Source organism: Sceloporus occidentalis, unplaced genomic scaffold (genome assembly GCF_023333645.1).
Source record: "Sceloporus occidentalis isolate IW3139 unplaced genomic scaffold, rSceOcc1.0.p SCAF_100, whole genome shotgun sequence".
Taxonomy (NCBI): domain Eukaryota; kingdom Metazoa; phylum Chordata; class Lepidosauria; order Squamata; family Phrynosomatidae; genus Sceloporus; species Sceloporus occidentalis.
Genome location: NW_028317080.1, coordinates 2,244,356 through 2,272,347, shown reverse-complemented (window position 1 = coordinate 2,272,347; position 27,992 = coordinate 2,244,356). Strand labels below are relative to the sequence as shown.

The following is a 27,992-nucleotide window of genomic DNA, read 5'->3' as shown; positions in this document are numbered from 1 at the left end:
ACGCACGTATAGGTGGGCAAACCCAGAAATTATGAAATAAGTCAGCGGCAATCATACTACATTTGGGGCACAAATCAAAAATTGTCGGTGAGGGGACAAGTAGGCTTGATGAACTATTTTCAGCTGCATCTCTTGATCTGAGCTAGCCGGGAGTATTTTACAAAGCAAAAGAGTACTGGTGATAAAGTCCTCACGTTGTAGTGTATGGAAATGCTTTAACCACAGAGTCACACCTCTGGGTGTGTAATTAGATGCAGTGTTTTCTTGTAAAGTCTGGTAAACAAATTGTGTGGACAATATCTTTTTTATATTGACTGTAAATCCATGTTGAGCAATAAAAGATGATCACATTGTTATAAACATTACAATATGTTGATTTTACATTGAGAAACCATTATGCGGAACCATTCAGACAATAAAGTAAGTGTGCTAAGAAACCCAAGTAGTGTAACTCAGTTGCTGAATTCTAGGTTGACTATATCCCTCTAACCATCTCCCCACCTGTCGTGTAATATCAGAAGATATTACATAAGAAAGAGCCAAAGTATTTTATTTAGATTATGTTCATTAATGTATTGATTATTATTATATTGTTTTCTATGCAAATACTTGTCAAGAGACCACTTTGAATTAAATGTTTTTTCTTTTCTTTAGGTAACCATTTGGTGTTTCAAGTGTTGCATGTGGTCCACAAGACAATTTTTACAATGGAATATATTTGTGTAGACTTTTGGACAAGCACTGCAATATAAATACTACAGAATTTCCTTCAGGGAGTCATGACTACTTCTCATGTGAATGGACATGTAGCGGAAGACTCTGACAGTGAGAAACGAACTGCAGATCTTTTAGCAGAAGAGCCACAGAAACACAGAGAGATGGCAGTGGACTGTCCTGATTTGGGTACGAGAGCAATGCCGATACGTCGGAGTGCTCAGCTTGAACGGATCAAGCAACAGCAGGAAGATATGCGTCGTAGACGTGAGGAAGAAAAGAAGCAAGAGCTAGATGTTAATTCCTCCGTTAGGCTAAAGAAATTGGCTCAAGTTTTCCCAAAAAGTGGAATTGATAATCCAATTTTTGATACAGAGGAAGGACTAATCCTGGAAAGTCCTAGTCATGCTGTGAAAGTATTAGGTAAATTGTAAATATGATTTATTTGTGTTATCATGAGGTGGTTTACTTAGATATATAGCTATATATATATATATTTATGTTTAAATTCAGTATCTGTTTTTCATATGCAAAGACTTATGCTTCTTGGTCTTACATGGTTGGCCGTACAAGATACCAATATCCAAAATGGATTTGTCTTGCCATGATGTTGTTTGTCAGTTATATACTACACTTAGTATAGTATATTGCTCTTTCATCAAATTCTGGGAGGATATCAACCCTTCCAACTCTTGTAATCATTTTTGATCAATAACAAAAAATAAAATAGAAGCAAATCAATCCAAGTACAAGAGTAAAGAAACAAAAATCTAACTTGGAAGCCAATTGAGCTTGCACTAATTGCCTGGCCCCTGGCAGTATGTACAAAGTCTTTCATATTCCTAATAAATTCTACTTTTTGGACCCACTCTTGAGAGGGTATGGGAATTGCCAGTGAACTGCAATAAGGGCTACTGTCCTACACTCTCGCTGGGGCTTCTATGATGGAGCACCAGCGTGACATGACTTTCCGGTGCTCGGTCATAGAAGCTCCAGCGAAAGTGCCGGCCAGGAGCAGAGTTTTATGTACACGCATCGCGCAGGCGTTCACCGGCTGCCCATACTAGAAACCAAGGAGTATGGAGCCCAGAGGGCTAAGTCTGGGAGGGGGTGGGGCACAGTGGCATATACTGAGTACTTTACTGGGCATTATTTAAGAAAAATGGATTACTTAAAGAGAAGCTGCAATTTCTCTGTGGTCAAATAATTCTTGCAGTTGGCTGAAATCAATGTGAGCACTTTCTACACATCGTGTGTGTGTGGGGCGGTGTTAATGGTAAAAATGCATTTCTTGTTTTTATTTCCCATCCTGACCCCCCCCCCCAGTTATGTACATCTGAGCCCAGGCTTGCCACACTACCTCTCAGATGTCACATACCCCCAGATATGCCACTCTGCCTCCCAGATATACCACATATATACCCCCCACATATGCCTTATACCCCCTGATATGCCACTGTGCCCCCTGATATGCCTTATACCCTAGTATGCCTTATACCCCTAGATATGCCACTCCGTCCTCCCCAGATATCCTATAATGCCCTCATAGATTCACAGACTCGTTGGCAGTACACTGACACAATACTTTTATAAGTACGTACAGGATTAATCTTCACTGCCCCCAGGATTTAGATTCCCCTTAGCTTGCCCCCCCCCTTTACCTCTAACTGCACCATAAGTTAACCTTATTAAATTGGGTAAATTAACCGTCAGTCCTCAGCATTAAATTAACCCTAAACACCCCATTAACCATAACTGCCCATAAACTAACCATAAACACCCCATTAACCATAACTGTCCCAACTTAACCCCCACCTCCCATAAGTTTCAGCAGCCTAAATATTAATGTTATATTCGGTTAGATTAGTTGCTGAGCCATGTGGAGCTGTGGACGCTATAGGAAATGGGCGGGGCCAATCGGCACTGGGAGAAAAAAGGTGCGGGGCCAATCGGCACTGGGAGAAAAAAGGTGTGGGGCCAATCAGTGACTGCAGGGAGGGACTGTAAGTAGTAACTGCTGTGACACTGAATGAAACGGATTATAAAACGAGGGCTATTTTTCAGTGCATTTGCTCTGGAAAAACCCTCATTTTATAATCGATAAAAATCGATTCAACTAATCAATAATGAAATTCCTTGGCAACGATTTCCATTATCTATTTTTATCGACTAGTTGTTGCAGCCCTTATTACTGTAGATGCAGTCAACAAATGCTAGGGTTTATACTGAAGACTAATTGTTGAGAAAAGTGGGTCGTGGTTGAAGCTACTTTCTCAAGGGCAGAGCAGAAGATGTGCATGTTGTGAGGGAGGACAGGTAGCAAATTGGTGGAGAATTACTGGAGATCAATAACACAAATGTTTCTGGACAAGATATATTTTAGAAGGCGTGGGAAGGTGTAGAGGCAGAGTGAGACTATAGCATAAAAGATGGATCAAGATGAGCTTCAGGCTACTGAAATAAGGTTCAGAGTTTCTCTGTTATTTTAAGTAGGGGAGTATACTATGTTAGATCAAAGGAGGATGAGTCAAGTAAGAATTTAGCTGCACCAGGGGGTGGTAAAAAAACCCAAAAAACTATGATGCTTAAGGATTTAATTAAATTGACACACTGAATCTCAAAGAAGGAGGAGAGTGAAAGAGCAGAATAAATAAATTGAAAAGTGCAAGTTGGGCAAAATAGGAAGTCCGCATCACTACCATTTCTACCACCAGGTCTGTGAGTGTGAAGGCCACTGTAAAACAGAGCAGCAGGGCAAGCAGTGTCAAATGAGGATTTCAAGTCAGAGCAAGGAAACTAATACAATGATATTCAATTATTATGTATAGTTAAGGGCAACGTTGAAATTATGTTTTCCTCTGTACATTGTTTTGCAGAACATAGTTGACTGTTATGTTGTACTGTTAAAAAAAAAAATAAAAATCCTTCACTGTGTCCTTTCGTGTGTTATATTTTTAGAAATAGAAAATTTGCTTTCGTCGCTGAAAGAAATTCAACACACCTTGGTAGACTCTCAGAGTCAAGAAGATCTTCATTTATTACTACAGCTGGTACAAAATGCTGACTTTAGGAATGCCTTCAAGATTCATAATGCTGTGGCAGTGCACATGAACAAAGCCAGTCCTCCATATCCACTTATTCCTAATTTGCAGGAACTAGCCCAAGAGGTAAGACGAATTACATTTTGATATCTGCGTAAACATTTTTAATTTGCCGTGTTTTACTATTTTGACACCCCCCCCCACCATCACTGCTTTCTGTAACAAATTATAAATTGCAATTGTGATTTAGCCTTTGTTTGTTTTTACTTGAAAGTTTATCCACTTAAGTGGGAGTTGGGGAATTTTCAGGAGACTCGAGTGTTCATCTCAGTCACGGTCATGTATAATGTGTTACTGAAAGCATGGTAGAATTTTCAATTCTTATCTTTGAATTCAAGTTTTTTTGATTTTTGCTTTGCCCATAACTTTTGACTGCAGCAACTTGTCTGAAATTTGTGATTCCTGGTCAGAATATCAACCCTTTAAAACTCTGCAAATGTCATGCAAATATGAAACAGTCAGTATACTGAAATACACCAGGGTTAGTGTAGGGATGGTGGAGGAAAGAAATTGCGAGAGCCATGTAGCAAAGTGATCGAAGAATTGGGAAGTAGGGCCTGGATGCTGGTAAATCACGCATGCCAAGTAGAAAGCAGGATGGAAAAAGAGAAACTGAATTGGTACAAACAGTGAACGTTGTGGTGGGGAAGAGGAGGATTCCAAGACCCCCTCCCTGTCTGCCTCCAGGTCTAGGTGTGTGTGTGTGTGGAGAGAGAGACCCCCTCTTTGCCACTCTGCCTCCCAGATATGCTTTTTAAACCTTCTATATGCCACTCTGCACCCCAGATATGCCTTTTAACCCTCCTATATGCCACTCTGCCTCCTATATGCCCAATGGGTCTGCGAGTGAGAGATCTGCAGTTCAAGTAAGGGGATGGGGGTGGGTGTATGAGCAAGTATGTGAGATTAAAGGAATGTATGAGTATATGAATGAGTGAATTAATGTTTGAATGAATGTGTGTGTGTGTGTGTGTGTGAGAGATAGCATGGATGTGTGTGTGTGGGGGCAAACCATGTCATAGGGAGGCTGTAATCACACTCCTTTCATGCCCAGGTTCCAGCATGTACTTGCTGACTTGGCATCATAGGAGTGTGATTGCTGTTAGCTGTTATGGAGCATCAGAATTGAAAAAGTTTAAAAAAATAAATAGCAGTGACCTGAAAGTCAAGGTCATCCAGGTCATCTGCTGCTCATACCAATAAGAGTGATCTGATCATTATGGCAGCCCTTGGATGACCCTTCCCTAGAAAGAGAGAAGGGCTGGAAAAAAAAACCAAATTATTAATAAAAAAAAAATACATAATTATTACCTGATCACCTCGGTAACATTTTTAGTCACTGATTATTGATCGGCCTCCGTGATCCATGTCAGTTGCCTAAAAAAAAAAAAAAAAGTTTAAAAATGGAAATGTGCACATTCCAGTTTAGACTCTGAGAAACATTACTTATCTATGCATGTGAGGTATTTCTGTACTAGGGGGATGTTACTGAACACAAATCAAGACCTATTTTGTTCTTTCACACATCCACTCAGAAAAATAAACATGGTGAAACCGCAAAGTGGATGTGAGACTAATTTTGGAAGCACCGGTGTGAAATCAGCTGCATGAGACAGGCCAATATGACCCAAACTAGATTCCATGAGCTGTCCCTGTGCGGGACTGCTTTTTTTTTTTAATCCCACTCCCTGATTTTTTTGCCCAATCCCACAAGCTCCCGCAATGTGGGTGTTTTTGTGGCCAATCCCGCCCGCTCCCGCCACATTTGTGGCCAATTAAGCCCGCCTCCTTACCTGAACTGCAGATTTTCCGCGCAGTCCCGCAAGTCTGCCCTCGAGTTGCTCCCTCACAGCGTCTTTCTCTTGCCCCGTCCAGGAACAAGGCGGAGTCACGGGAAGTGACGTCACATCACGTGAGTCCGTTTTGTTCCTGGGCAGAGCAAGAGAGGAGACACTGTAAGGGAGCAGCGCGAAGGTAGCCTTGCAGGATTACCAGGACCCGCAGGTACAGTGCCTGACTGCCTCCAACCCTAGCAAGACCGCCGGCTCCCGCAAGCTAACTTGAATAAAGTTATAGCAAAAGCAAAAAAGTACTCTGGTCATAGTGCAAACATGGTGTAAAAAAAACAAAAAAAAAAACCCTCTGGTCCTGAATTGGTTAAAATACCCTGGGGTGTCTAATTTTCAAACATAAAAGGTTAAAAGGTTTGATGGGGTAAACAAATGACAGGCTTCAAAGATGGCCCAAATAGGACACTATCCTACTGTAACATGCAAGAAAAACATAAAAACATTAGGCATTTCCAAACTCGGGTCAAATAATAGAATCTATTTAGCAGGATTTAGTCTTTAGATTTTGTAGATGAGTAAAAGATTTTTCAAATATAATTCAATTTATATAATAACCATTTTTTCTTATTTTTATACTAAATTATTATACGATGTAAATAATCATATCTAAAGAAAGATCTTCTTGTCGTGAAAAATGCAATATTTAACTTGTATTGATACAAGCACTGCAGATATGTTAAAAAGAAGGGGGGGGGGAAAGCAGTTGTTACATTGTTACAAAATATAAAATACAGCTATGTCCCTAAGGGTTTAACATACTTTCTATGTACATACCATCTATCTTTTTACTTTGTTGTTTGGATATTGTTTGCTTTGTATTTTTGTACTCCATCTTTGAATAAAAACAAAAAATAGCAAATAAAACTCCCTTCTTGTGCAATGCAACCAGTGATCCACAACTCTATTGTGTGTTTCGAGCAGGCTCCATCAGCGAAAAAGAAAAAATATATTAAACTAATAAAGCATTATACTATATATATACAAAAATCATTGAAGTTAAACTGACATATGCACTCGCAAATGCCAAGACTGAATAAAAAAAACACGTCAATTGTTATACAGTGTGATGAATGGACATCCCAATCCACCTTTTTTGTCAACGCCTCTTCTAAGAGTTTACTTAGTCTATCTTATTTGCTGCAGATGCTCCCTCTTATTATATAGCTTTTATTTTTTATTTTTGCCTTTTATTTTGATGTGCCCTGCTAGAAGTGCCTCTGGCATTGTAAAATTATGTTATCTAATGTCAATATACCTTCTTTCATATTTTCATAAAATTTCATATTAAAATTGTGGTGATACATCTATCCCAATGCATCTTTTACCAATATATGGAGCATATTCTATTTTGTTTCTTTTTAGGTGCAGTATTTATTTAAAGCAACTCGCCTGAAGGAAGGTCAAGAACTTAATTCTTTGCTAAATGGACCACATTTTCAGGTACTGCATTATCTTAAATATGTAATTACTAAACCAGTAAAATTGACATTTCAAGATTTTTTGTTAATACGGGTTGATAATATTGCACACTAGATGTACATAAAATGTTGGCTTATAAATATTGTGTGGCAATAAACAGAGTCGTGAAAAGAATAACATTCCAAATCATGTGGCCTGTGTGTGTGTTTGATGTCGTTTTTTTTTTGTTTGTTTGTTTTTTCTGGTCCTGTGTCTGTATATTACACAAACGCGATTAGGGTATTCTTTATTTTATATTTTCCACTGATTTGTGGGTTTTTTATTTTTTATTAATGGATTTACAATTTTTTTTTTTACTCTGATTTAGAAGCTTTGATACAATCTAGAAACAATGCTGCTATCTGCTGCTTCTCGTGAATGGGGTTCTTGCTCTCATCTAGACTTCACTAGAATTCCAACTTAATCTGCTTCTTCAGATTTCCCAAGAGTAGCATGCTATGTGTCATAACCAAAGCAATATTTGGACTGGGGGATTTAATAATCCACTTGTGACGTTGCTACTTAAGAGAGGATACTGTAGCACAATCTTCGACTAACATTCAACCACAACCACAACCATGTTTCAGACAGTAATTTATTAAATGTAGTACTCATCATGGATTTAGAATATTAAAATCGTCCGTAAACCAAGAACATCCCCCTTGGTTAAAATATGTTGGGTATATTTAAAATTTACACATCAGTCTTGTGCCAGAACACAGAACTGACTCCAAGATCAACTGACTATTCTCGAATACCTCGAATTCTGTGGAATAGTATCCTATGCATTTGTATCTTACTGGTTAATTTTTATCCTCAAAATAAAAAGTAATGTCCTCCAAATTTAGTGCTTCTAAAATGTGACATTTGAAGTTTTTTTTTTTTGTTTTTTTTTGGAGAGCAGGGGATCAGAACATCCATTCATTATATTAAATAACTGTATTGTGGTAGTGTTTACTAGACATTAAAATGTCCAATTTCTACATAATAGCAGTTCTATAAGTTTTTTTTGTTTTATTCTCTACAGCATTGTCTTGAACTGTAATATTTTTCATGGCTTTATTTGTAGTATTTGTCTTTGTCGATACAGGCCCTTCTTTTGACTCATGACAAAGTTGCAGAGCAAGAAATGATGCCAGAGCCAGATTCAGAAGACCGGTTTTATGACACTATTGGGAAATATGTAGATGAAAGTGTTAAGATTGTTAGAATTGAGAAGGCAAGAGATATACCATTGGTAAGTCCAGAGCAAATCAAACAAATTACAAAGTTATATGGACAAATTATATGTGAAAATAACCAAAGGAAGGTGGTATTTAATCTCTAATATTTGCTGTCCTTACATTTTGTCGATGATGGAATTAGATAGAGGGGGAACACAGGTTAGACCGAATCTGTCAATCATCTATATTCCGTAGTTTTTTTTCTTGCTTTCTGAGTCCTCAACACATAATAGCTTAGCCAGTAAATGTATCAACACAATTATGGAACCATGAACCCCAAACAAAAAAATCTGTTTAATTTATTAATTAAAGGAGAAAAATAGCGCTTAACAATACATTCCATAACTGCAAAGTTTTTGCATCATTTTTAGGAAAGCTCACCTGCTACATGAGAGTAACAGCACACATAACATGGTTGTGATCAGACCCAGTTAAACCACCAGCCTCCTATTATAAAGATTTTGGTTCTTTTTCAAAATACCATACTAGAGCCTAGTAATCATGTCTATATTAAATGATTCTATATTAGTTGGCTGGCTGTTGCCCCTCCCCCATTAATCACACTAAATATGTGTGAACAAGATACACAGAAGTAATGTTAAAAGACATATAAATTCATTTTGCTAAAAGTTTGAACTTGCATTTCTCATTAACTCTATACATACTATTCCATAGGTAACGCGATTCCCCCTTTTATAAGAATATTTTGTGTAATGATAACCAAAGTACACACTGAATGTGTAGAAAATCTAATTAGGAATTCTGGTATAATTCTTGTGCCCATTTTATAGGGAGCTACAGTGAGAAATGAGCTGGACTCTGTTATTATCAGCCGAATCGTGAAAGGTGGTGCAGCTGAAAAGAGTGGATTGTTGCATGAAGGTGACGAAATCCTTGAAATAAATGGTATAGAGATCCGTGGGAAGGATGTCAACGAGGTTTTTGAGCTTTTGGTAAGCTTAATCACAAAAAGAGTTAATAGATTTTGCCTTTTTTATTTCATCGTCTGTAAATACAGATTTTGCTGCCAAAGTTCTGTGAATGTAGAATTCTAACCCCTTCAATCCCCTATGGACGTACTGGTACGTCCATAAAATGCATCTCAAGAAACCCGTATGGACATACCGGTACATCCTGACCTTCTTGCAGCGTGGACTTTCCCTGTCTGATTCTTGATCTCCTGTAACAGCTGCCGGCCCAAGCGCCAGAAAACTCTTACTATTTTAACCCCTTCAATCCCAGGGGTTTTTGGTACTTAATTTTGCCATTTTTGCGCTATGTCGGTTCAGCAGTTATTCTCTTTTCCTGTGAATAGTGTGCCCGTGTAAACTATATATTGTTTTTTCAAGGAGAGATAGAGCTTTCTTATGATACCATAGTTGGATCACTAGCTGAAAACTTAGAATGAGAAATTTAGTAAAAACTGCTTTTTACAATATCAATCTGGGCACAAACTTGTTTCCCATATATAAAGGCTGGTCTCAACCACGCTCGGTTGTTGACAATGTATGCGCTCTCTGTCAAGCTGTCCCTGTGTTAAGAGCATTAAAAAGATTTGTAGAATAAAAATGCTACGACAATAGGTTATTCTTGTCTGTTTTCTTCCAATACAAATCTATATATTGGTTTTTTTTTTGTTTGTTTGTTTTTTATCATTATAAACAAACATCCAAAACCAGACCCATTTATTGTGTTATAATTGAACCTCCTAGTAAATGCAAGTGTTGCCTTGGCAGTAACTGAAAACAGAAGTTTAGAAATCCAGGTGTGCAGGGTATGATTAGAATCTTGCTTGAGAGCCACGTAATCTCTTATTTCTGTAAATTTGTAAAGTGTTTATCGGGCAAATGTTTGTGTATGGTGAGCATTTGTGTATGCTCATGAATTTGTCTATATGCTTTAAGTAAACTGGTATAAGTGTATTAAGTATTTTTTTATATACTTAAGAAATGTATTTCTCCAGGCTGATATGCATGGCACCCTGTCGTTTGTACTAATTCCTAGTCAACAAGCAAAGCCACCTCCTAGTAAAGACACTGTGGTAAGTTACTTATCAAATGGAATATCACTCATATGAAAAGTGTAATTGTAACCTGCAGTTGCCTGGTCAGGGAAAAAGATAAGGCCTGATTAATAAAGTCCAGGCTCTTGATCAGAAAATATAGTGATACTGTATATATGTAGTCAAAATAAAAAAAACCTACATATTCTGAAGTCATAATTATACATATAACTTAGTAACTAAGTCTAAAAACAAAAATGTGGTGTACTATAAATAAAAGGTGTTTTGTTTTTGGAGTGGTATTTTATATCTTTATTTTCTTTTTTTTTATATCTTTATTATTTTCTCCAACCATTCTACTTTGGCCTGATAAAATGATCAGTATTTTCTGGTTTTAAAAAGATCGGGAGCTTGAAAATGTGAATTTGTGTTTCTAATCTTTGTGTCTAACAAATCTGCATACTATTATCTGCTTTTAAATATGTTTCTCTATTTCTCTTAAGGTACATGTAAAAGCACATTTTGACTATGACCCATCAGATGACCCCTACGTTCCTTGTAGAGAGTTGGGTCTTTCATTTCAAAAGGGTGACATACTCCATGTCATTAGCCAGGATGATCCTAACTGGTGGCAGGCATATAGGGATGGGGATGAAGACAACCAGCCTCTAGCTGGGCTTATACCAGGTACAATTTATCATATATATATGTCCTACAGGCTTCAGAACTCCTTATTATATATACAAAGTAAGCAAATTAAATTATAGCTCTTTTAAGACAATTTCTTGTCTTAACTTTTATGTCTTCAGTGTCTTTTCAATAATTCGTTCTAGCAAATCAGCTTATTGTACAGTTACTATAATTAACTCGAGGCAGATGGCAAGGTGATTTGCAGCTTAGAAATGTTTTTATAAATACATTACTTGGAATATATGTATAATATAGCTTTGTTTTTGTTATATGCTATAGTAAACTTTTTTCTAACATTTCTTCCTCCCTCCTTACAAACACACACAAAAGGAAAGATTTTTCAGCAGCAGAGGGAAGCTATGAAGCAAACAATAGAAGAAGACAAGGAGCCAGAGAAATCAGGTTTGATATACAACTTTTTATACCTACACTCTCTTGGTAAAAGTACTTGGCTTATGATATAGCATTTAATTCCTTCTCCCCCCCCCCCCTACACCTTTGATTACACTTGTCCTCAGGATATTTTGCTAGTCCAGCAATGTAAAATATAAATGTTGTTAAAGACAGAAGATAAACATTATGCAATTCTCTGTAGTACAACAAAGGGACCCCCGAAGGTACTGGAACCCCCGAAAGTCCACCGATGACAGTCCAACCAAGATTCTGTGCCAATTTTGTACATAAACGATGTAAAAGTTAAACTCCTTGCTTTGAGATGTTGTCTATATATTATTATTAATCCGACACCCCAGCTTCTTAAATTAATGAAACCAGTGGTTTCCCATCTAAGTTTATCCTGTCAATTCTTAATTCTTACTTCAGTAAGCCTCCAACAACATAATGCACCTATGACAGTAAAACCCAAGGCACAATAATTGGGCAACCATTGCTGTGCACAATTATTATGCAACTAAATGAAAAAAGATAATTTTCCAGTCACGTCTTTTTTCATCTATTAAAGTAAAAATACTAAACAACTCAAAATTTACAAATAAACATTTGTGACATTTCCAAAAACAAATCAGTGACCACTATAGCCACCCTTTTTTTTTTTTCAATAACATTCATAAGCCTTCCTTTCATGGAGTGTTGATCTGTTGATGATCAACTTTTTGTGCCTCCCAGACACTTTTCAGAGAGGTGTACTGTTTTCCTTCACCGTTTAAGAAGGGCCCACAAGTTCTGAGGTTATGTGGGGAAGGGGGTCATGTCATTATTTTTCATTTTTAAGGCCTTTACTGGCTAGCCACGCAGTGGAGAACTTCCATGTGTGCAATTGTAAATAGGTAAATTGCTTGGCCTTGTTTCCACGTCAGATATATGGCTTTTTGGCCGCAAATCTTCTATGAAGACCACTTCTGACCATGCTTCTCCAGACAGTAGATCGGTGTATCAGGGTCCCTCTTTTTTCTGCCAATTCTGAGCTAGTGGCACTGGCGGACATCTTCCCATTGCAAAGCATGATGTGTCATTCATCTGCTGCACAAGTTTCCTTGGCTAACCACTGTTTCTGCCCACATTTCTTTGTGCATCTTCAAAATAGCTTGTACATCTGGAAAACGCCGTCCACCTTAAAATATCTGCCTGGGAAAGACCTTGCTGATCCAGTATTGTTGACATTCAGCAACCTCACAGTCTTAGTGAGTTTTGCTGTTGCCCACCTAGTTTTATTTATCCTACATAGCTGTTTCAGTTAATCATTGTGTATTAACCTAAGGAAATTACAAATTTAAGTAGTGTAAGTAGTGTTTCTAAACTAAAGGTGGCAGGATTTGGTGAGCAAATTGATTTGAGGAATTAGGCAGAGAACAAGTGTGACACAAAGACAGCAATTGGATGAGAGTAGAATTGTCGAATAATGAAACAGGAGATGGTGGAATAACTGGAAGCTCAATCTTTGAGATGTTGAACTTCATGTGACTGATAACAATGGCAGCTTCTTTGTTTGCAGCTGGAGGTTTATTGGAAATCCGTGCTTTGTGGTGGTTCACCAAATTAATATAAATGAAAGTTCACAAGAGTCCGAACTCATTAAAAGGTATAACAGCAAAACACATTTATCCCAAATATACACATAGCCAAACCCCACAGAACAACCCCCTTTTCTCTCTATCTTTTGCCTCTATGATGCATTTGACATCATATCCTAATCCCAGTAAAGGGTCACGTCATTTTTGTAGCACATACATGGAGACAGTATAATTTTGTTTCTGGTTTCCGAATGAATATTGTGAGCATTTTAATTTCCTTTTTATAGTGGTTAGAGATGTTAACAATCTTCCTCCTCTACCTTAAGTATGCTGCCTGTTCCTGTGCAAGATGTAGGATAGGAACAGAGATTATAAGCCAGGCCTTCTCATCCAACATGGTCTCACAATAGCTGCACTGGATGAATGGGCAAAAATCCCCACAGATATACCCCAAAATTGTGGAAAGCCTTCCCAGAAGAATGGAAGCTGTTATAGCTGCAAGGGGGGGGGGGGGGTGCGAGCTATATATTAATGATGATGTGATGTCATAAAAGTCCCTGCTGGTGTAACGGTCAGGTGTCCTAATACTTTTGTCTGTATTGTGTATGAAAGATAGCCTCTAATTGATTCTCCTGTTGGGGGGTTTTCGAGTGGAGACAGATCTATGTTAATTTACTGTTCGCATTTATTTCCAAACAGGTTTTTTTTTTTTTGTTTTTTTTTTATAACTTATTGATATATCTCATGTTTTCTCTTTACGTACAGGGAAATTATGGTGTGCAAAGAAAAATAAGAAGAAACGAAAAAAGATTTTGTACAATGCTAATAAAAATGATGGTAAATTTGCATATTTTTTTTTACTTAAGTTAACATTTTCATGAAATCTATTTGCCTGACACTTTGTCTGCAGTATGTCAATGACTTTTAATATTCATGTTAAACCATCCCTGATGTGAGCAGTTTACACATGTTTTTGTTTTATTAGATTATGATAACGAAGAAGTATTAACTTATGAAGAGATGTCCCTATATCACCAACCAGCAAACCGAAAGAGACCAGTTGTTCTCATAGGACCACAAAACTGTGGGCAAAATGAGTTGCGTCTCAGACTGATGAACAGTGAAGCAGATAGATTTGCAGCTGCTGTGCCTCGTAAGTTTACGCTGTGTTGATGAGCTAGTATATCTATTGTGTCTGGCAGGGCCACTTGACAACCATTGCACCTGTTATGTGTTAAAAGGCACGGAGGATAATTTCTCCACTGCTTTAGCAACACTCCTCCAGCTTCCAGTAAATCAGCCCTACAAACAGCATGCAGATCTGAACAGTATTTAGTAAGCTCCCAATGTAGTGGTCAAAACCAGTCACATTAGGTTTAAAAGCAGACAATCGTTTATTACAGGGAAAGGCAGTCTTTTATACAGAAAAGCATCGGATAACTTGGGTAACACAATTAACTTCTTACGATACAAGAAGCTAGTTCTCCATCAGGTACGCTCATTATGGAGTTACGGGATACAATGAGGAAGGGGAGTGTACGTGACACAAAGGGGACATAATGCCTTTGGTTAAGATACCTGTACACAAGACATAATTGGATTAATGATAGGGAGTTTCCCCATTGTCTGGAAAACAGGGTACCCCCAGCCTACACAAATTGGTACCCCCACAACCAGCATGTCCCTTGATGCCTCTCAGTGTCACCAATCCCCTTTCCTAAAAGCAACGCGATCAGATGTTATTTGGAGGGTCGGTGGTCAGTCAAAGTATAGGGGACTGTAACATGTTTGCAGTCAGCCTGAGAGTTCCAGGGGAAATCCACCATCTCCCGCTTGCTGGAAGTGTCTGTGACTGGATAAAGGGACAATAGTGCGCTCCAGAGAGGGCATAATGCACACAGGAAGGATAAAACTGTGATGCAGGCCTGTCCTGTAACATAACTCCCCCTTCTGAGTAGACGACAGCCTGGGATTGTCCACACGGGCAAGCCTGTGGCTGGCGACTTAAACAACTCCAACTTGGGAAAACTAAACCAAGCGTTGTACTCCACATGTTAAAAACTCTCTTGCCGGGACAGGTTGTCGGCAATACAGTTTTCTTTACCGGGTCGGTAAAGTTAAACTGTTGCAGGGTGAGGCTCCAGCACAATAAGCGGCCATTATCCCCAGCCACCCAGTTAAACCAGATGAGGGGGTTGTGGTCAGTGAGGTAGGGTTGGAACCGCTTCAGGGCCCAAACAAGGGCAATTTTTTCTTCAATTGCTCCATACCCCACCTCTCAATCTAGCAGTTTATCACCCAAAGCAGCCTTCAGCTTCTCAAAGGCTTCGTTGCACTCTGGGGACCACAGGATGGCTCGGGGAAGGGATTTCTTTGTTAGGTCCGCCAGGAATTTGGCATAGTATCCTGTGGTACCCAGGAATGCTAAGATGGCTATGTCGTCTGCTACCGTGGTGGAAGAGGTACATATGGCGGCTATGTCGGCCTCACGCTCAATGTATGGCTTGAGTGCCTTCATATGGCACATACGCATGATCTGTCCCTGGGCCCTTTTTTGAGATAATGTAGGTGGTTTCTCCCCACCTCTAATACTGTGTACAGCCCTTCCCAGGCAGTCTGGAGTTTATTTTGCCTGGTGGGTTAGAACATGATCAACTTCTGCTCAACCATAAATTCTCTGGGTTTTGGATTCCGGTCGTAATACTCTTTCTGGGTCGCTTGGGCAGCTCGGAGGTTATTTTCGGCAAGCTCCATTAGGTCGGCTAATTTCTCCCGGAGCTCCATCACATGGTCATGGCTGGGGTCTCCATGGGGTCACCCCTTCCTTCCCAGAATTCCTGCATTATGTCTAGGGGGCCTCTTACTCGGCAGCAATTCTGCTGCTGTAGAGGCTTGGGGGACTTTGTGTTAGGCAAATAGCAAGTGATGCAGAAATTGTTCCCAGTCAGAATGATGGTTCGGTTCATCTGCTTAAGGGTTCCTTTGAACCTCTCGCAGAGTTTCTTGGCTTGGGGGTGGTATGGGAAGGTGTGAAGGAGTTCCCAGACTTGTCTAAGGAGTTCTGACGTGAACTGAGTCCCCTGATCAGACAGGATCTCTTGGGGATACCCTACTCTGAAGAAGATCCTTAGCAGCGCGTCTGCAATTGTCTCAGGCTGTGGTCTCAGGCTACCGCATATCACGGTGAGGATGTATCTTTTGCCTGTTCTATTGGGCTTTACAAGGGGACCCACTATGTCAGGGTACCGCATAGCAAAGTCTACCACGGTGAGGATGTATCTTTTGCCTGTTCTACTGGGCTTTGCAAGGGGACCCACTATGTCAACTGCTACCCGTTGAAATGGTTCTCTCACTATGGGCTGGTTCTGCAAAGGTACTTGGGAGACATTGTGCCGTTTTCCTACTCTTTGGCACAAGTCGCACTGTTAAACCATAAATAATATTCTCTGTCTTTTTTAGAGATGGCGTCAGATTAATGTACCATGGTTCTTCTTTATTGTGCTGTATTTGCAAGAAACTTACATGTGCTACTATGTTAGCTTGATATAACCAATGGAAAGTTCATTCCGCCCTGCTCAGAACAGTCTGAGCTATTCTTGGTCTCTTTCCTCTCCAGATATATGTATCAAATGACGAATGAACCATCTCTAACCAGGGTCTTGGGATTTGTGAACAGTAACATTTTGAAAAGATATGCCCATTTTGACAAAATATAAAAATTGATTGTCTTAACTCTTCCCCACGAAGATGTTTCTAAATGTTTCCAATCTCTTAACATGTTATTTGACTGTCTAAGTAGTCTCAAAGTTTACCTCTGCTTGTTTTTCTGGGTCTGCTGCTATCCAGATAACCAAATAATTGAATTCTTTATTGATCCAGTTAAAATTGTAATCCTTTCTCAAAATCCTCCATGATTCAGGATCAATATTTTTTACTTGTACTGTTTTATTCTCATTTAGTTTATAGTTTGAGACCCAACTATACCTAGTTATTTCATTCATTAACTGGCACAAATAAGCGAGAGGGTGAATAAGATTCCCTTTTACTAGTTGGGAAATCTTTTATGAGAATGTTATTTCTTATTCTTATTGCCAGTGGTTCTACTCATATATACTGGCGAGGGGATAATGGGCATCCTTGTCTTGTCTTCCATTTGCTAGATTAAACCAATTTGAGCATATGTTTGGGCCAACCGTTTTGGCCATAGGCAATAAGTATAGTGTTTGTATTGCCCTGTAAAACCAACTTTCAATCCCAAAAGCTTTTAATGTCTTAAATTTCTTCGACCGTCCCAGTCAAATGCCTTCTCGGCGTCTAGAGACTAGGTCAACAGAGGTTCCCCCCTGTTTCCCGCTTGATCTAGGACAATTCTTCTTGTATTACAGGACATTCTGTTAGGGACAAATCCGATCTGATCAGGATGGATTATACAAGGAATAATTGATTTAAGATGGTCTGCTAAGGTAGCTCCGTATAAATGTATTTCTACATTAATTAGAGAGATCAGTCTATAATTTCTTATGTTAGTAGGGTCTTATGTCAGGTTTTAGAATATTGGCGTATAAGAGTTAAGCAGGAGCTTTAGAATTTAGCTATTTCATTGAAAACTAACAGGAGACATGGTGGAATAGGTTGTTTAAAGATTTTATAGAAGCTATTACTAAATCCATCCGGTTCCGGAGTTTTTGGATTTTCTAATGTATCTATTGCTTTTATCAGCTCTTCCATGGTTATTGGGCAGTTTATACTATCTCTTTGAGAATCTGACATTTTTGGAAAGTTTATTTCTCTAAGATAATCATCGATCTCTATTGCTGAAGCCCCTTGTGTCAGATTATAAAGCTTACTGTAGTAGCTATTAAATGCCTGGCCAATGTCCTCTGGAGTAAGGAATGTTTTATCTGCTTCGATAATTTTAGATATTCTACTAGCTGATCTTTTATTTTTAAGTCTACAAGTCAAAATTGTATCCGCTTTATTGCCCTTATAGTAATTCCTTAATTTTAAATTATGGATAGCCTTTTTAACCTTCTCTTCCAATTTAATGTTTATTTTTTTAAATATGTGTGAAAAGAGTTAAAATACTAGCATTTGAAATACTCTGGGGTGTCTAGTCTTCAAAAATATATGGTTTAATGGGGCAAACTGTATTGGCTGGCTTCAAATGTACCCGAAATGGCACATGGGGGAAGAATTACCAGATTTGGAAAAAAAAAATTTGAAATGGCAAAATGCTACTTGTACTTACTGCCCCATAAGGTGCAGAAAAAAGGAAAAACAAAAACATTGGGTATTTCTAAACCCAGGACAAATAGTAGAATCTATTAGCAGGTTTTTTTCATTAGGTTTTATAGATGAGTAAAATATTTTTAACGTAAAAGTCATAAAAAAACATTTTCTTTCTCATTTTTTCACCATGTTTTATACTTTTTTAATGGTAAATTATATGATACGATCAAAACAATGACATCTAAAGAAAGCCCTTCTTGACCTGGGAAAAAAACCCAATATATAACTCGTGTAGGTTCAGTAAACAGGAAAGAAGAAAATAACAGCTAAAGGGTACAAAAAATAAAAATCATCCACTGTCACAAAGGGGTTAAAGTGAGACTCCTGAGAAAATCAATGTCTGTACAAGTAAAGGAAAATCTCTGGTACTTAAATTTTGTTCTTGTAGAGTCATGATATTGGATGGTTTAGCCAAAGTGCCATTGAATACCTATGGAACAAAATTTGAGGAGAAAGGAAATTTTTAAAAACACCATACAATACAACAGTTTAAATATCTGATTTTAACCTATAGTGTTTGGTGGTTATTGAAACTTTGACTTTGCAGCTGTGTTCAGCCTATCTAGCCTATCTTAATGCATGTGGTACACAGCACTTAATCCCAAGGGGCTTTAATATATACCATATTTGCTCAATTATAAGACGACCTTCCCAAAATTTGAATATCAATTTGGGAAAAAAGAAAAAGCCTGAATATAAGAAAAAAGCTTTACTAGTAAATATTAATTCAAACCATTTTTTCATATTTAATTAAAACTTAAAACCTGCCCCCAGTTGTGCACATCTGCCCCCCAGATATACCTTATACCCCCAATATGCCACTCTGCCTCCCTGATATTCCTTTTAACCCTCTATATGCCACTCTGCCTCCCTGATATGCCTTTTAACCCCCTATATGCCACTCTGCCTCCAGAAAACAGTTATACCCCCATGCCACTCTTAAACCCCCCGACTTTGGTGGGTCTGTGGGATACGCGCAGTCTGGATCTTAGTCTTGTAGTCAGAGCTCTATTTGAGGTCTGATTAGAAGATGACCTCAAATTTAAGATGAAGGATATTTTCAGGAAAAAACATTGTCCTTTAATCGAGCAAATACGGTATTTTAAATAGCCAGTCAAGCCAGTGCAAGTAAAAGAATGGGTTGAGACATTCTATTCTACCTTTATCCTCCTCCCTCTAACGCTATCAAGCTTTGTCCATTTTTAAGAGTCCATCGCAAAGAATGGAATGAATTATAACCAGATATGTGTAATTTTAACTGTTAATATTTGTGTTTTAGATACCTCTCGGAATAGAAGAGATAATGAGGTGGCAGGACGAGATTATCACTTTGTATCACGGCAAACATTTGAAGCAGACATTGCCGCTGGGAAATTTATTGAATTTGGAGAGTTTGAGAAAAATCTATATGGCACCAGTATTGACTCTGTGAGGCAGGTTATTAATTCTGGCAAGATTTGCCTTTTAAGTCTTCATACACAGGTAAGAGATGGTCGTTCCACACAGTGTAAACGGTTACGCAACCCCCTATGTGCATAGTTAACATTTGTTGTCATTTTTATTCAGCAATCTTAAGTGGCGTTGATTTAAACAGGATTTATCACCAAAAATGAATTTGGCAATCTGTATGCAATAGTAAATCATCTTCCTTTTGGGAACGTTTTTAAGCACACACTGTTTGGCAGTTAATCTTTGATATTGGATTAGATATGCAAGAGGGAACTACTGTATATTTCAAAGAAGGAGACATTTTAGGATGACCTAATCCAGCAATAGAGATTAAATGCAAGGAAGTTATACCATACTAAGAGAGTGGTAGATATTTGGAATAGCTTTCCAATAGAAATGGTTGATAAAGCAAGATAATTGCTGTGAGATATGCATAAGGCTATCCCGAAGACCTAGGACTGAATATGATTTGGGGTTTTTACAATAGAAAAAATGGGCAGTTCTAGAAATCCCTGATGATTGTATTGAAATTAATTACCACGGAAGGGGCAAATGCATATGGGAGCTATTCCAATCCCTCATGCACTGCAAAGAAGATACCTTCCTTGCTGCCATGAGAGTGACTGCAGTGTTAATTCCTTCAATAATGCAATTGTCAATCTTTGTCTTCAGTCCATGCTGTGCTCATATGGAGCACCAGTATTGAAAGACTAAAAAATGTATTAAACAGCAATGACCTGAATGTTACAGATGCTTTCATGTCAATTGCTGTCAGACTCTGCAGCAGTTTATCACTCCTGACTGGTAGAAGTGATCTGATAATTATGACAGCCACCCATAAGTGACAGCTGTCACAGAGAGATGGTTCATCCGAGGTTAAAAAAACCCCCCCCACAAATTATGAATGAAAACTAACATTTATTTTTTTAATACATCATTGCAACCTGATCAATTGTTAGCGAAACTTTAGGTCATGATCTGTCTCACCGGTCAACGTCAGTGGCCTGAACCCGTCACTTACAAGTAATTACATGCTTTTCATTTCGCAATTTTATTTTGTTGTGAATTTTGGACAGGCTGGACCATATTTTTTCTCAATTAAATACTGCATTGATGAAATGGCCCACTGCAAAAAAAAGCAACTTGTATGCCGTTAGAAGGGAGTGAAATTGCTTTGCTATGCGTTCTTAGCATTTCAGCTAAATAAGGTAAAAGACTATTAGGAAGGTGGTTTTCTTTCCAACAGAAATATAACAGCTGATTGTAAAAATGAGGTCGTCATAATTGCCAAATATTGGAAAAACAGCAAAGGGGCAAATAGAAGTGCAAATAACAATAAATAAATATTCAAAGTGCAAAATAAATACACTCCTTTTTAAAAACATTTTTTGACTCTGGAGTAACCCTCCAAAGCAGGCGCAGAGGAAGAGCAAAATGCTGGCATACTTGTAAAAATGTATCCTAAATTAACTGTATAGTTTATGTAATTTAACATTTTTTTTTTCCTTCCTACTATACCCTATGTTGTGTCCTATATGTTTCAAATATTCCAAATTAGTTTTTTTGTTTAAACCGTGCAAAGAGCCTGGCACATGATGTTTATTTGCAGAGGGCTTGTGATGTTGCAGGAAATGTTTTTTTAAATCTTTTTTTTTTTTTGCACATGGCTTCCGGTGTTTCAGGAAAGCTATACAGTTGCCTCGCTAATGGTGTCCAGAGAGGGCTCCACATTGCTTGAGAGTCTCCTTTGGATTAAAATGCTTAGCATCTCCTTTAATAAGCCATATAGCCATTAAAAATAACATGGCACTCGCCAAAAAGCTAAGCAATATATGTGTGTGTTTATATCTGATTTTGTACGTTTGCCCATTGACAGACATGATCAGTGTATCATTTTTATGGTAGGTTTATTTGAACAATGAGAGACAGAACAACAACAAAAAACATCCAGAGTAACGCATGTCAAATAAGTTATACATTGATTTGCATTTGTGTGTGTGTGTGTGTGTGTGTGTGTGTATGTATGTATATTGTAAAACTGTTGGGGGAAGAGGAAGTTCTCTGAGCTCCCAGGGCAAGGAGAGGCCCTGAAGAAGACCATCCCTTACGAAAAATTACTGCAGTTTTTTCTGAAGTAATACTGCAGTTTTTTGGACATGAAAAAACTGCAATACTGCACTTTTACTGCAGTATTACTGCACATTTACTGCACTTTTACTGCAGTATTACTGCACATTTACTGCACTTTTTTTTTATACTGCAAACCTACAGTTGTACTTCAAAGTACTGTAGCTTTATTGCATTTGTACTTCCGTACAAAAATAACTGCAGTACAGTGAAGTACAAATGCAGTAAAAGTGCCGTAAATGTGAAGTAATACTGCAGTAAAAGTGCAGTATTGCAGTTTTTTCATGTCCAAAAAACTGCAGTATTACTAAAGAAAAACTGCAGTGTTTTTTTTGTAAGGGATCCCTGAGTCAAGTGAGGTATTACCTTCCTGGACCTTTTGTGTGCTGTCTGAGGAGGTTTTCCAGAGCCTGGCTTAGCTGGGTCTGGCTGGGCGGTCAAGTTAGCGGGTGATTAGACTGGTCAGTCTGGACAAGCATAGTTTAGTTTGAGAGGGAGCTATGTTTTTTCTTTTTCTGATATAGGTTTGGGTTCCTGCATTTGAACAGTTAAAAATAAAGCACTTGATTTGTTACAATATAGCATGATGGACTCCCCAATATTTATACCTTAGGTGTTTATAGTATTTGCAATTTGTTTATAGTGTATGCACTTTTGTTTGCTTTTCTATGCTGGAATATATAATTTTTGAACTACTGTATTCTTATAGTCCTCTTTTTGGTGTATATTTGTCTAAGCATCACTGTTTATTGTATTTTTCTTTTGTTTTTGTTTTTTTAAATCAGACTTTGAAAATGCTGCGCAATTCTGATTTGAAGCCATATATTATATTTATTGCACCACCTTCCCAAGAGAGACTGCGTGCTTTACTGGCCAAGGAAGGTAGAAATCCAAAGGTATGTTGTATGATTATCACTAAATTGGAGACAAAAATTACGCTACCTGCTGAAGACTGCACAATTAGTGTTTGTAGTCAAATTTAGTTTACATCTGTGTATGGCAAAGCTGTTCCACTTTCTCACCAGATGGAATCTACCATATTTGCTTGAATGTAATACAAGGTTTTTTTGCAGAAAAATACCCCACATCTTAAATTCATCTGCTACTGAATGTATGTGCAATGCGTGCAGACAATCTCCGCTGCTGCCGGCACTTCGGCTGGGCTTCTATGACAGAGCGCCGGCGTGATATGACCTTCTGCAGCTTCATCATAGAAGCCCCAACGGAAGTACCGGCCAGCAGCAGACGTCTGCACGCATCGCACGGATGTTCACTGGCTGCCAGAAAAGAGGATCCCCCACACAGCTGCAAAGGGGACCTGTATCTACTGATGCATTGGTAAGGGGGGCAGAGTGGCATATAGGGGGAATAAGGCATATCAGGGAGGCAGAGTGGTGAATAGGGGGGTATAAGAGCATATCTGGAGGGTGGAGTGACATATAGGGGGGTATAAGGCCTATCTAAGGGGGAGACCAGCAAGCCTTGGGGCAGATGTGCATAACCGGGGGGCAGGTTGTCAAATTACATTTTTTTTAAAAATGCATTTTTCTCAATCATAATTTTTATTAAATATGAAAAAAAATAGTTTACATGAATTAATATTTACTAGTAAAACTTTTTTCCTTTAGGGTAGTCATAAATTCAGGATTTTTCTTTTTTTCTAATTCTTATAATTGGGGTCAAACAAATACGGTAACTATTCAGACATCCAGATATATATATATATATATATATATTGCAAAGTAATATTAAGCAAGGATCACAAAACATTGTTAGGGAGCAATAACTTTATTAACCCCCTTAATAATGTTTTATTTTTTTGTATCCCTTGTGACCGAGGCAGTTTTAACATTTCTATGGAGTTCATGTTTAGGTGTGATTTTCTTCTCTCCCCGTTAGTGTACCCACACATGTTGTATATTGGGTATATGGGCTTTCCTAAGATACCATTTGTTTGATCTTCTCTAATTTCCTATAAAAAAAAATATAATATATATGTGTGTGTGTGTGTAAAGCAAATTTCTCACTTTTATTTGGAAAATCTTTACTCCTCTACAAAGGCTAATGAAAAATTCGGCTAAGTATATTCTACTGTTTATCCTAAAACAAGAAACTAAAAATACCTAATTTCTGCCTGTTTTTGCTATTTTTTTTACAAGTTTTGGGGCCAAAGTAGGGTTGCAAGTAGGGTTTTGCTCTATAAAAAAAAACATTTTTAACAAATCTGGTAATCCTGTCCCTGTGTCCTATTCGGGATGTCTTCGCAGCCAATTTAATTTACCACCATCAAATTTTATATGTTTGAAAACTAGACACCCGAAGGTATTTCCATGCACAAACTCTACCACCAAATATTTTTTTGTACTTCAGGTAAATATTTTGAGGACCTTGTGTATGTCGCTGTCAAACACCCCAGTATGTGTTTGCCGTGTTGTTTGGGAGGTAAAGTGCCACATTTGGGAAGTACACATTTTTCAACTTGGAACCTTGACATGTGGTCCATTCCTTTTTCTTTTAAGCTAGACACCCCATGGGTATTTGAAATGCTAATATTTTAACACTTTAACACTTTACATGCCAAGATTTTTAGGAAGATAAACCACTAATTTTAGCACTTGCTCATAAAAATTCACTATTTTTTGACTTTTTTTTTTACATTATTTTTAAATGTTACCAATTTTATATTTTATTTAATTTTTACTACTCGCATTGTAACTAGAAAGCTCCTTTGACTTGAGTGGTTGAATGCAGTACCTGCATTCCAACCTGTAGAGGTTTTCCAGAGTTCTCAGGGGGTTCTGGAGAGACTCTCTCAAAAAGGGTTTTTAATGACAAAATCTCTTGCAGTGGCAATAAGGCAATAATGCCTATAGCACTAAACATAAACATCAATGGGGAGGATCCCAGTGAACCTTAGTAAGGAAGACCACCTGTATAAAAGTTTGAAGTATTCCCTGTTTACTATGGGGGCTGCCAAGATGCTCACAATAATAAAACTACATCAGACTGTGATTTACACACACTGCTTATGGCAGGTTACACATAAAAAATGTTTTGACAGCAAGAATAAAACAAACAGAAACAAAAACATTCCACCAACATAGTCGGCTTGTTCTTCCTGCAGTAAATACTTTAATCAGCTTTTGTTGTTAGCTACTCCATGCTTGTGTAAATTCCCATACTGAATTAACTTATATCACTTCTGCTGAGAGTCTGTTCCACCCTCCCATTAAAGTAAAACTTTATTATCATTATCTTTTAGTTATATAGCACCAACAGTTTACGCAGCGCTTAATACAATACATATATTCGAAGGGGTATGACAAGATAAGAATTGACAGACTAAGACAAACCGATACAGAAGAGAGAACCCTGCTCGCAAGCTTAAAATCTTGAGGAAACGGGGTGACAAACCTAAGGCACAGAAAGGGTGAGAGGTAGTGTGGTGGTTGTATCAATGACAAGGAGGTTCTAGCAGGTAAGATGGTTCGGCTTCTCTGAAGAAATGAGTTTTGAGAAGTTTCTTGAATGTTGGGAGGGAGTGTGAATGCTGAAGAGATATGGGGCAGCCCGAGTGAAATCTTGTAGGCAGGAAAAGGAAGAGGTGCTAAGTGAGGACGAGAGCCTAAGTCCATGGGAAGAACGTAGGGATCGAGTAGGAGAGTATTTGCTTATGAGGGCAGAAATGTATGGAGGAGCAGTGTTAGTACCAAGATTTTAAATTTAATTCTAAAGGTTATAGGGAGTGCAAGGAAGATAAGCATAACAGCAGCATTTAGGACAGACTGTAGAGGAGAGAGTCGAGACAGTGGAATGCCAACCAGAAGAGCGTTGCAGTAGTCAAGACGGGAAATAAGTGAATGAACCAGAATTTTTGTGGATTCTTGGGTGAGGAATGGGCGGATGCGAGAGATGTTTTTTAGGTGCAAGCGGCAGGCTCTGGCGAGGGACTGAATGTGAGGGATGAAGGAAAGGTTAGATTCAAGGATGACCCCAAGGCATTGGGCCTGGTTAGTAGGAGAGATAGTCGTGTTGTTAATGGTGATGGAGAATTCAGGGAGTGGAGTGGAGATAGAGGGAGGGAAGTTAATGAGTTCAGTTTTAAAAAGATTAAGTTTCAGGTAGCGTTGTGACATCCATGAAGAAATAGCAGACAAGCAATTGGTAATACGGGACATGAGAGATGGATAGAGATCAGATTGGTGTGTGTGTGTGCAGGTGTGCGCGTGAATGAATGAAGAATGAATAACTAGCCAAGATCGGGGTACCAGAAGTCAGGATCAACAAAAAGCAAGCCGCGAACAAGCACTGAGGACTAGATCATCAGAGGGCAACGTTCGGTGGTTTCTGAGGGCTTATACAGTGGGGCAAAAAAGTATTTAGTCAGCCACCAATTGTGCAAGTTCTCCCACTTACAAAGATGAGAGGCCTGTAATTTTCACCATAGGTACACTTCAACTATGAGAGACAGAATGAGACAACAAAGTCCATAAATCACATTGTCTGATTTTTAAAGAATTTATTTGCAAATTATGGTGGAAAATAAGTATTTGGTCAATAACAAGAGTTCATATCAATACTTCGTTATATACCCTTTGTTGGACAATGACAGAGGTCAAACGTTTTCTGTAAGTCTTCACAAGGTTTTCACACATTGTTGCTGGTATTTTGGACCATTCCTTCATGCAGATCTCCTCTAGAGCAGTGATGTTTTGGGGCTGTCGCTGGGCAGCACGGACTTTCAACTCCCTCCAAAGGTTTTTCTATGGGGTTGAGATCTGGAGACTGGCTAGGCCACACCAGCACCTTGAAATGCTTCTTACGAAGCCACGCCTTCGTTGCCTGGGCGATGTGTTTTTTGATCATTGTCATACTGAAAGACCCAGCCACGTTTCATCTTCAGTGCCCTTGCTGATGGAAGGAGGTTTTCCCTCAAAATCTCACGATACATGGCCCCATTCATTCTTTCCTTTACACGGATTGCAGAAGTACAGCCCCAAAGCATGATGTTTCCACCCCCATGCTTAGGTATGGTGTTCTTTGGATGCAATTCAGCATTCTTTCTCCTCCAAACACGACGAGTTGAGTTTCTACCAAAAAGTTCTACCTTGGTTTCATCTGACCATACGACATTCGCCCAATCCTCTTCTGGATCATCCAAATGCTCTCTAACAAACTTCAGACGGGAGTGTGACTGTTTGAGGTTGCGGACAGGTGTCTTTTATACTGATAACAAGTTCAAACAGGTGCCATTAATACAGGTAACGAGTGGAGGACAGAGGAGACTATTAAAGATGTTACAGGTCTTTGAGAGCCAGATATCTTGCTTGTTTGTAGGTCAGTGCGTGGCGGTCAGTAACCATTTTGTACTTTTTGAATAGTAAAATAGATGATATGATTTAAATAATGGTATCTAAAGAAAGCCCTTCTTGTCCTGAAAAAAATATACAAGTTGTGTGGGTTCAGTAAATGAGAGCTAAACATGAGCACCGCAGAAATAGTAAAACAGCCATTGTGACGAAGGGTAGAAAAGTAAGTCATTGTCTATTAAGGTTTATTGACATATTAGGACAATTACAATCCATGTAATTGCTACATACTTGTTTTGTGCAAACCTAATGTAAGGCCTATTAGTTAACATTTTTGTGAAAAAAATCAAAAAATAATTGTGATCAAAAATAATAGTAGTAAATCATTTTTTATATTCAAGCTGCATCTTATTCTGGTAATCAGAACAGTTTAGGAAAAGTACTTTGTTTTCTTTTGTGTTATGCTTTACATATCTATGTAGCATATTTTATGATAATTGATCATTATTGATTTGGCCTTCCATAGCGTTTCTTTAATTTGCTTAAAATTCTGCCCATTACCAATCTTAAATTTGATATAATTATTGCGCAGAATGTTTATTTTTTTTTATTTTATTTTTTTTTATTGTGCAGCCAGAAGAACTCAGAGAAATAATTGAAAAAGCAAGAGAAATGGAGCAAAACAATGGTCACTATTTCGATACTGCAATTGTGAATACAGACTTAGAGAAGGCTTATCATGAACTTCTTCGATTAATCAATAAGCTGGACACTGAGCCTCAATGGGTTCCGTCTTCGTGGCTGCGATAA

The 27,992-nt window shown here is 38.3% G+C and overlaps 1 protein-coding gene across 1 annotated transcript; it reads left to right on the top strand.

Annotated features, from left to right (window-relative positions):
• The first annotated feature begins 779 nt into the window (after positions 1-779).
• Positions 780-27,992, top strand: LOC149284049 (protein PALS1-like). Its single transcript, XM_089497199.1, has 13 exons — positions 780-1,137; positions 3,673-3,881; positions 7,028-7,105; positions 8,214-8,360; positions 9,138-9,299; positions 10,310-10,387; positions 10,852-11,035; positions 11,369-11,440; positions 13,774-13,845; positions 13,994-14,161; positions 19,577-19,779; positions 22,659-22,769; positions 27,816-27,992. The coding sequence occupies exons 1-13, from the start codon at positions 780-782 to the stop codon at positions 27,990-27,992; spliced, it is 2,019 nt and encodes a 672-aa protein (XP_089353325.1).